General features: G+C 35.2%; 1 protein-coding gene across 1 annotated transcript; it reads left to right on the top strand.

The window, feature by feature from the left end:
- Nucleotides 1–3,789: 3,789 nt before the first annotated feature.
- On the top strand, nucleotides 3,790–8,794 carry LOC113355984. The gene is made up of 3 exons (XM_026598972.1): nucleotides 3,790–4,427; nucleotides 6,559–6,697; nucleotides 8,082–8,794. Exons 1-3 carry the CDS (start codon nucleotides 4,096–4,098, stop codon nucleotides 8,349–8,351), a joined length of 741 nt encoding a protein of 246 aa, XP_026454757.1. The 5' UTR covers nucleotides 3,790–4,095; the 3' UTR covers nucleotides 8,352–8,794.
- Nucleotides 8,795–10,325: the final 1,531 nt, after the last annotated feature.

Genomic DNA, 10,325 nt, shown 5'->3' on the forward strand with positions numbered 1-10,325 from the left:
TAGTTTTGTATAGATTTTTCTGTGTTTACTGTGGATTTGTAGGTTTTCTTTTTTTTTTTCTATGATTTAATACTGTGCTGAAGAAATATTATAGATTAATTTGTATGATCCTACAATAATGTGATGTAATACGTTTTCTAATTTATTTATCATTGATTCTTACATATTTGTACTCTACCTGGAAGCAGTGCAGCAAATATGTACTCGAATTTGTAAGCATTCAGATATATAATCGGATTTGTAAGCAGTACGACAGATATGTACTCAGATTTCTAAGCAGTGCGACAGATATGTACTCAAATTTGTAAGCAGTGTAGACACACACGTTTGGTAGTAATGGGTATTATGGACATTTTCATGTTTTAATTAATTTTGGACCTCCGGATAAAAAAAATCCGGTTGGACCCTACTATAAATAACTATATGGGCCTAGGACCAAATAAGAAATTTTCCAAACACATTATCCATGTTACCTTCTAAATCCCACTAGTGAAAATTACCCAATACTGCGAGTCTATGCGCCAGAAATTTAACAACTATTCGTAGGGATGGCCATTTGCCCCACCCAAACCCATCCCCGTGGGTACCCGCCCCTATTGGGTAGGGTTTTACCCGTACAAACGGGGTTGGGGTTGGGTATGGGTAATACCCGAAATTAGTGAAGCGGGGATGGGGCGGGGATGGGATTCTAGGTCCCCGCCCCATACCCGCCCCGTACGTTCCCATTTTAGGATTTTATATTTTTATTAATTATTTATATTATATTTAAACTAAGATATTATATTATATTATATTATATAAAAAAAGGTAAAAGTATAAGATATCATTAATTATTTATATTATATTTAAACTAAGAAATTATATTATATTATATTACAAAAGAAAAGGTAAAAGTATAAGATATAATTAATTATTTATATTATATTATATTTAAACTAAGAAATTATATTATATTATATTATTTAATTATTGTATTGATTATATTATATTATTTAAGCTTTCTTTATTATATTACTTTATGTGTATATTACACAGTGATCCCAAAATGACAACTATATCCACACGAGGTGAATCCGAACAGTCTGAACACCATGTCGAGACAATTCCAAGTTCTCCAATGGATGATGACCATGGTGAAACTGCCGAGGCAAACATTACAGGTGATTGTGATAATGCCGAAGGTGAAATTGCTATAGTTTCAGGGAAGAAAAGATCCATAGTGTGGAACCACTTTGAAAAGAAAAAGATAAAAGGGGAAGACAAAGCAGTTTGCAAATATTGTCATAAACCATTAGGAGGAAAAAGCACAAATGGGACTAAGCATCTACACGCACACATGAAAAGATGTCCTCGACGTAAACAGCAAAACATAAGACAATCAATAATCACTCCGAGTAAAAAAAGTGACGGAAGAAGTCAGCTTAACACGTACAGTTTTGATCAATCGTTCGCTAGGAAGGAACTTGCTTATATGATAATCATACACGAGTATCCGCTTTCCATCGTTGAACATGCCGGATTTAGACGATATTCAAATGCGCTTCAACCGTTGTTTAAGGTGGTATCTCGGAGCACAATTAAAAGGGATATCCTTAAAATCTATGATGAAGAAAAAACTAAAACAATGGAGGTGCTACAAAAACATCAAGGTAAAATTGCGTTGACTACTGATATGTGGACTAGTAAGCAAATGAAAGGATACATGGTTATTACGGCTCGTTTCATAGATGAATCGTGGATCTTGCAAAGCCGAATTATCAGGTACGCGTATTCATTTAATGATTTCAGACATTGGATATGCACGTCATAAATGAAAAATCACTACCATTAATTTTGTTACTGATTAATTACTAGTTGCTACGTAGTACGGTCCAATCAACCATCTGAATTTTATTTTGTATTAGGTTTATGTATGTGCCATGTCCGCACACGGCTGAAGTCCTGTCAGCCGCATTGATGGAGTGTCTGCTAGACTGGAATATCGATGGTAAAGTATCCACTCTTACTGTAGATAATTGTTCCACTAATGATCTTATGATCCAACTTCTCCTAGAAAAATTATCAAGTAACTTACTGTCGGGTGGAGATATTTTTCATATGCGTTGTTGTGCACACATATTAGCTCTTATAGTCAAGAAAGGATTAGAGGGGATCAAAGGAGCTATCGAATTGATTCGTAATAGTGTTGCTTACTGGAAAGCAACACAAAACGAGTTGAGAAATTTGAAGAGGCCGCCCGTCAACTAAATATTTCGAGAATAAATAAGTTAGTTCTTGATTGTGAGACAAGATGGAAATCAACATATCTGATGCTTAATAGTTCTATTAAGTATCAGAAGGTTTTTGCTCGACTAAAGCAACGTGAGCCACAGTATGATTGTTTGCCAGATGATGAAGATTGGTTGTTGGCAAAGGAAATGTGCGACAAACTTAAGATATTTTATACCTTCACATAGAAGTTTTCCGGAGTAAAATATCCTACCACCAACCTTTTCTTTCCAAGTTTTTGTGATATTAGATTGTCATTAAATGAGTGGAAAAAATCTAAAGTTGGTGTGATTAAGGAAATGGCATATGAAATGATAGAGAAGTTTGAAGAGTATTGGTTTGTGATCAATGGAGTAATAGCCGTAGCAATTATGTTAGATCCAAGGTTTAAGATGAAATTGATTGAGTTTTATTTTCCACAAATTTATGGTCAAGCTTTTTCAAAAATCGAAATTGATCGAGTACGCGATTTATGCGTTGATTTGGCGACGGAGTATGAACTGAAAGTAAAATTTGCTGAAACATCTGTTAGCCAAAATGATTTGTCTTTCACTTCAGAGATGCATGGTTTTAACGATGACGTAGATCCTTTGGAAAAGTTTGATATGTTTGTCTCTAATACTGCTCCTACTAGTACTGTTAAGTCAGAATTAACCAATTACTTAGAAGAAGATCTTTTACCTAGGATTGGTAATTTTGACATACTAGCATGGTGGAAGACAAATGGGATTAAATATCCAGTCTTGCAGTGTATGGCTAGAGATATTTTAGCGATTCCAGTTTCAACGGTAGCTTCCGAATCAGCTTTTAGTACCGGAGGTAGATTTGTGAGTGTCCAACGTAATAGACTTCATCCAAAAACGTTGGAAGTTTGATGTGCGCTCAAGACTGGCTATGGGATATGCTGAATGGTAATGAAATTCTCTTTTTATTGAAATGTTTTTTTTCACATTTAATACATCATTATGGTTATATGATACACTTTCTTATTTTGGCTAGGTGGATCAAAATTCGATGGTGAAACATTTTGGGAAGAAACTGAAGCAGACAATGAGGTGATCAACATGGAGGAAGATACTTGATAAGAAATAATTAAGAACTAAAATGAGTGATGCTCGTTTATAGACCAATTTGTTTTTCTTTGCTTGTTTTACGATGAATTTATGAGTTTGAAATTTTAAATTATTATTATTATTATTGGTTGAACTTAGGTATTGATTATTAAATTAACTCATCATATTTGAGCTTAATGTTATGGGTAACCCGTAAAAAATCCGCCCCGTACGGATATTTCCCATACCCGTCCAGTCCCAGATCAAGCGGGTAATGGAGAGGGTGTGGGTTTTTTTTTTTGAACGGGGCAGTGACTGGGATACAAGATCCCCGCCCCATACCCGCCCCATGACCATCCCTAACTATTCGTTATGACCTATTCTTCATGCGGCTGTTTTTCCTATTTCCAAACGTGTAGCGTCCCGCAGAAGTAAGATCAACAACTAACCTTGTTTGGAGTCTTCGACTATCTTATTAACAGTTAACATCTCAACGAAGCTTCTTTAGCTAAAAGAGAGCGACTGATAATTCTGTGAACCCTAAAAAAAAAATAATAAAACATATTCTTTTACTGCTTACTTTAATGATTTAATCTTCCAATTGCAGGAGGAGGAGAAAAGACTTAATCTAACTAACACATCATCACCCAAAATGAATAATTACTATTATTTAAATATTATTAATGGCTTAGTAGTCCTTAATTCTGCAACAAAAAAAGCAAACAAGAAAACAAAAAAAAGAATACTTTAAAGAAAGATACAGAGACAGACAGAGATGATGATGATGGAAATCTCAGGAGTTCCTCCTGATCTATGTTTGCAAATCTTCTGCATTGCTGTTTTTATTACTCTTAGTTTGATTTATGTTTTTAGTAGTAATAGTAGTAATGATAACTCTGAATCAAAGACCTTTGTTTATATACCTGATGATGATGATGAAGAAATCAATAATAATACTATTAATGATGGTGATAGAGGATCGAGAAATGGAAATAATAATAGTATTAATCAGATTATTACGATTACGAGAACGATTCGTGATTGTTGTAGTGTTTGTGGCGATACAGCAAATAGTCGGTGTTCTAGATGCAAAGCAATTCGTTACTGGTATGATTCTTCTTCTCTTTCTTTTATGCAATTTGTTTGTTTAGTGTATTTTTCGGCTTTAGTTGTTTGTTGAAGCGTTCTTGGTTTTTATGTAGTTTAAAATGACACATTTTAGGGTTTCCAGTTGAATTTTAAGGCAAGAGGAGGAGAAAACTTTTAACATTTTTTTTTTTTTTTGTGAAAATTGGTATGGACATTAGGATGAATGCATTTTCTTTAAAATTGAAAAACTGTGTTCCTTGGATTTTAGATTGCTGGATTAGTTCCTTTTGTATTGACAATTTAAGGCACTACTACTAGCATAGGACACTGCTATATTGCTAAATTCAGCAGTGTCCTTTCATCACATCTTGACTACCAGTGTGGCCCATCATTGCAGTAATATGATTCTGTGGGACTGCTGGTGTGATCAACCTTAGCTACCACCAAATCGTCGTTGGTACTTAGCTTTACATTACCACCACAGTGCGTCAATTTCGACCATCTAAACTGTTTTCCTTATTGTGTTTATTATTTTTATGGAAATTACCTCTTCTATTATTTGATTTATAAGATAATATTATTCATTCTTTTTCTGTCGTCCAAGTACCTGACCTTGAAGTAGCACCGAGTCTGCTTTCTTCCAAAAATCCTCCCAAATTTCTATCAATTTTGTGGGTTCTGTTGGGCATAAGAATATCGTGGACAATTTCTCAACAGTTCCAACTTTCATAACTTTGTTTTTTCCTGTAGTATGAATATGTAGTTTGGAGATGACTTGAGCGCACAACCTATGAAACCTTAGATTGGTCTGTCCTTGGCATGGATCTCAAAGAGATTTAGTAACTATGTTTGGCATTTTACTTCCACGGTAATGAAGTCAGCCACATCAATTCCTTTGTCTGCTTTAAGGGAGATGAATGTCTGTTGTTGTTCAGGCTTCACGCTTGCTAGCATTTCCTCAGTCTGTATATTTTGGTGGTGAATATGGATGTTAAGTTTTTCGAATAAGCGTTTTTTCTGTATAGTCTGGTCACTAGCTTTTAAAGAGTTGTCTTTCTTAACATTGGGAGTGATTTGGTAAACCTTAGGATGGTGATGTCCCTCCTACTTTGGTGTTTGGTTCTAATTGCTTGGACCAGGAACTTCTCTTTTCACCCTTGCTTCTGAGGGATGACATCGATATGAGTGCTGCATCTGAATTCGCTTAATGTGGAAGTCTTTGATTTGGAACTCCAGTTCTGTAAGATGCCATGTCCATTCCTCTTTCACATCTCTTGTGTGCATATTTTATTTATAGGATAGAGTATTGTCATGAAGCTCTCTGATATACCTTTAGAATGTCATTCTCGAAAAGTTGGTGGAACACCTAAAGGTTCAATAAGTTTAGGGTGATGACTTCGCAAACATGCAGGTTTTCGTGGTTTAAAGGTGTTAGTGTTTAATGCAGATAGGTTTTCTGGTGATCAGGATTAGAATTGGTGTCTAATCTATAACTTTCTCTTTGTTCTTGTTCTTGTTTATTTTACTGGGGTTCATGATTATGTATCTCTTACTCCTTTAGCATAGTTGGCATAGTCCCCTGGGCTCTCACTGGGTTCTATCAATTTGATGTGCATCATAATTAGCAAGATCCTTCCCTCCCTCGATTCTGGAATGGTGTGGAATGGAGCATCTTAGTAAAATAGAAGATCCTGCCATGAATTTCAGAATGTGCTGTAAAATGTGCATCTTAAATCAGATGGTGTTTTTTCCTATTGGAAAAATATGTCCTCTAATCTATGAGTTAGGAGCATTAGCTTACTATTGTCCGCTATACTCATTTTATGTTCTGCAATGGGATACCAGGTCAGTCAGGTTCAAGTGCTTGTACCATAACATTTGTGGTTGCATGGACTTCCCTACAGGTAACAAAACAGTTAGCACACCTAGAGACTATGAATTGAGTAAATTTTGCAATACAAAGCTGGCATAATTATTGTATGATTCACGCAGATTTGTTGATATGTGTATGAATTAAGTATGAAGCGACCTGTTAGTGATTTAAGCATGGAGGCGTTTTATGTTTCGAGCATTTCATATTCATTCTTTGCTCATTTGTGTGTGTGTAATTTGAAGCTTAAAGTTGAATCAAATTTCTTCTATGTTTTAGCTCACGGGATTGTCAAATACAGCACTGGCGGGCTGGTCATAAATTAGAATGCAAAGAAGATTCTTCACGGACTAGTTGCAATGAAAGAAAACCTTCAGTATACATGGATACAATTTGCTCGTATCAGCAGTCGAGAAAGGTGAGTCACTGATTCCTTTGTCGAAGTGAAAACTATGCTCTGTAGGGAAATACAGTTAAATTCCCACAGTAGGACATTCTTCCAAATTGTAATATAGTTCTAGATTTATGTTCCCGTTACAAAGTAAAAGACACACTCTTGTGCATTTACATGGAGTAACTTCGTTACCTTCTTATGGTGCATATGGAGTAGGATTTAACAAGTAAAAATAGGGAGCAAATAGTATCTCGAATAGCTTAACAAGAAGTGAATGTATTTTTAGTATTATGACATTGCATCAGTTTACATTAGATTGAAACTGTTATAGCTATGACTATGATTCTTCTGAACTTGATGGCACTGCATTCAGACCCATAGCTCAAAATTTTAATTGGTTGACGGAATTTATGCTCTACTGACAATCAACTACTTTTGTTTTATTTTATTTTTTTAATACGATCAGCCCGGGAGTCGAACCCCTAACCACTTGGGAGTTCGACCCCTGGCCAACCTACTCAACTTTGCAATTGTCTTAACCTTGTATTGATCCATTGGCCGTGCGTTTATATTTTGGTTAAGTATGAAGGAAAACATAAGCGTCCTTGGAGAGGGGAGTTTGAGTTGATCTATTCGTTTAAAAAGAATAATACTGGAAGGTGGTTATATTGATCTCTATTCTGTAGATCTGGTGCACTTCAGAAATCTGAATGCTATAGTAAAACATAATAATGGCTTGTTTTAATTTTACCGGAGATCTTGGGTTGCTGTCACTTAGAAGCCTGCACCAGCTCTTGAATAGTGCTATAGTATAACATATCCATCTCTGTTCTCTAGATATCTGGTGCACTTGAGTTTTTCTTTTGTTTGTGAAATTTTCCAATCACTGCTGTCTATGAATAATGTCTCTTTTCGGGATTTACATGAACTGTCACTTTTTATGTCTTTATTTATCTGCTTTGGGGATTACCAAATTCTCTTTGGTGGATTGTTTTGTTCTACTGTTCTAGGAAATCGCGATTAGACCTTGTTGCTAGAATCAGCAAGATTTTTGCTATAAAAAGTAGGAATGCATTTAAACTTTTTTGTTTATAGTGAACATTTACTAATAAGTTGTGTCGGCCTCTTTGATGTTTTACCATAGCTGATTTATTACGTATTATCATAGCTTGATTGCTGTAGTGATAAATTGGTTGCACTGCTAATGTTTTCCCAGTGACTCCAAATTCTGCAGTGCAAAATGTCATAGGACACGTTATGAATTGCATTAGAAATTCTAGTAGGGTATTTGTTTTGAAATATAGTTACAGTACAGCAAGATTAAGTATAAAACCCCAATTTTCGGATTTTTCTCAGTCTTGATGATGAAGCTCATCCAGGTTTCTTTATTGTGGATGATGCACTACAGGACGAAGCTTCGGTGGAAGAGAAAGGGCCGTCAGAAAGAAATTTGGTTGAGGAATTAAAGATTGTTGAAGAGTGCCCAATCTGTATCAGCAGAATTCGACTTTCTAAACAAAGCCGGCCATCTGTTTCATGCGATACTTGCAAACACAAATTTCATTTGAGTTGCATCTCCAAGTGGTTCTCAATCTCTAAGAATTCAATATGCCCGTTATGCGGATGTAAATTCAAACCAGGAGGTTTGCTGCAACTAACTGCAGCTAAGAAATCCTAACACAAAAATGTTACCTGCTCCTTTACATTACCATGCATGATAACCGATAGTAAGGTATGTGCTACACATTTTTTTGATTGCTGTACAGATTTCACAGTCATGGTCGAAAAGAAAGAAAATATTGAAAGAAGAAAAAAATTAGAAAAAATAGAAACAATTCCTCATTGTTGATAAAGAATTTCGTATCTTGTTTTGTTCAAGCGTGTGGTTCTAGTTGTATAGTTTCTTTAGGTGACTGGATGAATTACTGATTCATACTAGTCTGGTTGTGGTTCGACTTGTGTGTAAAGGTTATGATTTTAGGGACTTGTACAGTCCTGATTAACTCCATCTTTAAGGGGGGTCAAAGAATCGTGCTCTCTTTGAAATAGGTTGTATTGTATGAAGTTGTAGAGAATTCACAAGCATTTGCAGATATGTCAGGTTTTCTCGCGTTATACATATCTTTAAGTTATAAGCATCATTCATTTGCACATTTCTTTATGGAACTTATATTCACTTGGTTTTGTTTACCAATGTCTTTTAGATACACTACATCCAAATTCAGTTTGAACAGGTATGTCCCAGTAACCAGACTTTCACCCTTCCTCTCTTTCTTTTTGCCGACATCCTCGAGTTTCATTAGTCCTACAGGCTGAACTCCATTTAACATCTACCAGAATTTGCATTATACTAATATCTTTTCAAATCAGATTGAAAAAAATAGACTTGACATACTTGGGTATTCTCCTCAAAAACTTTTATCGGGTAACCTAACAGGTCCTACATCCCATGAATACACACAGTTTTGAAAGATAAAACACCTTTTCATTACCAACAAGAAATACAAACCATTCAACTTGTTGCAGATTATAAATTGTCCTTATTTGGAATGCTTAAAAACTTATTAAGGCTATGTTTGATAGCAAGAAATGAATCAAGCGTAAGTTTCGCCTAAAACTTAAGCAATTTCATGGAAACAATTCATTGATAGGTATTTTTCTGACGTATCAACTGTAATTTTTGGAGGACTCGTACACCGTTTGACCATGCTCTAGCCAGAGGGAGTGGTTTAGACTGTTGAAGTTTGAATGCTTATTTGTGAAGGTTGACATTTGTATCACCAAATGAGTCTATTGGTAACTAAAATCCAAAAAGGGAAGAAACTTCTTTTTTTCACTTCACAACTAGATTTCCAATTGTTGGTCCAAACAAAGAAGTTGAACAGAGCATCTTCCCATCAAAGAATTTCTTTGAAGAAAAATGAACCTGTACTCTTTCAACTTTAGGTAGTTAAGATTCTCCACCAATTAATGCATATAAGAAGATTTACTTGTGTTTCAGTGCATGCATGTTACTACTAGCCGTTTTCCTATATGGATATTATGACCAACAGATGTGGTGGTCTGGTCAAACTGGAATTGTCAATATCTTCAGCCACCTTAGATTGTAATTTTACCAGTAAACCAGTTACTTATCACCAACGAGAGTTTTATCTTCTTAACCTTTTTTACGTTATTTTTTGCTTGATCAATTCTCTTGTAAACAAGTGGACATTCCATGATCCATAGTTCATTCCTTTGCTTGACCAATGCTTTTTCAAAATCTAACTATCCAAGTCATCTTAGCAAAAGCCAACTCACTTTCCTTACTTTCCAATCCATTCAAAATATTTAAAAAAATCTATATAGAAATAAGAAGACCAATAATGAAGTCTTCCCCTTCAAGTGCAAGAAGAAGAAGAAGCTACCTTATTACCTTTTTAGGGTGGGAAATTTGAAAGCTCAACATACACACTTAGCTGCTTTTCTTTTATTATTATCATGTAAACATGATGAGTACAAATTTGGTGGTGTCTTACAGCAAAAAGTCTCATCATCAAATAAGACTTATATCATGATATTGACCCAACTTTGATGAGTAAGAAAGCTAGCTAAAAAAGGCTTTCATCACACTTTGAAATTTGGATGAAGAAGAAGACATGCAGGCCAACAA

The sequence above is a fragment of the Papaver somniferum genome, chromosome 3, assembly GCF_003573695.1.
Source record: "Papaver somniferum cultivar HN1 chromosome 3, ASM357369v1, whole genome shotgun sequence".
NCBI lineage: Eukaryota > Viridiplantae > Streptophyta > Magnoliopsida > Ranunculales > Papaveraceae > Papaver > Papaver somniferum.

What these genes read in the sequence shown, in the direction of transcription:
- LOC113355984 (XM_026598972.1), top strand. Translation starts at nt 4,096, where the DNA reads ATGATGATGATGGAAATCTCAGGAGTTCCTCCTGATCTATGTTTGCAA. An exon ending in TGCAAAGCAATTCGTTACTG is followed by an intron (nt 4,428 to 6,558) that starts GTATGATTCTTC and finishes TCTATGTTTTAG; the next exon opens with CTCACGGGATTGTCAAATAC. An exon ending in CGTATCAGCAGTCGAGAAAG is followed by an intron (nt 6,698 to 8,081) that starts GTGAGTCACTGA and finishes GATGCACTACAG; the next exon opens with GACGAAGCTTCGGTGGAAGA.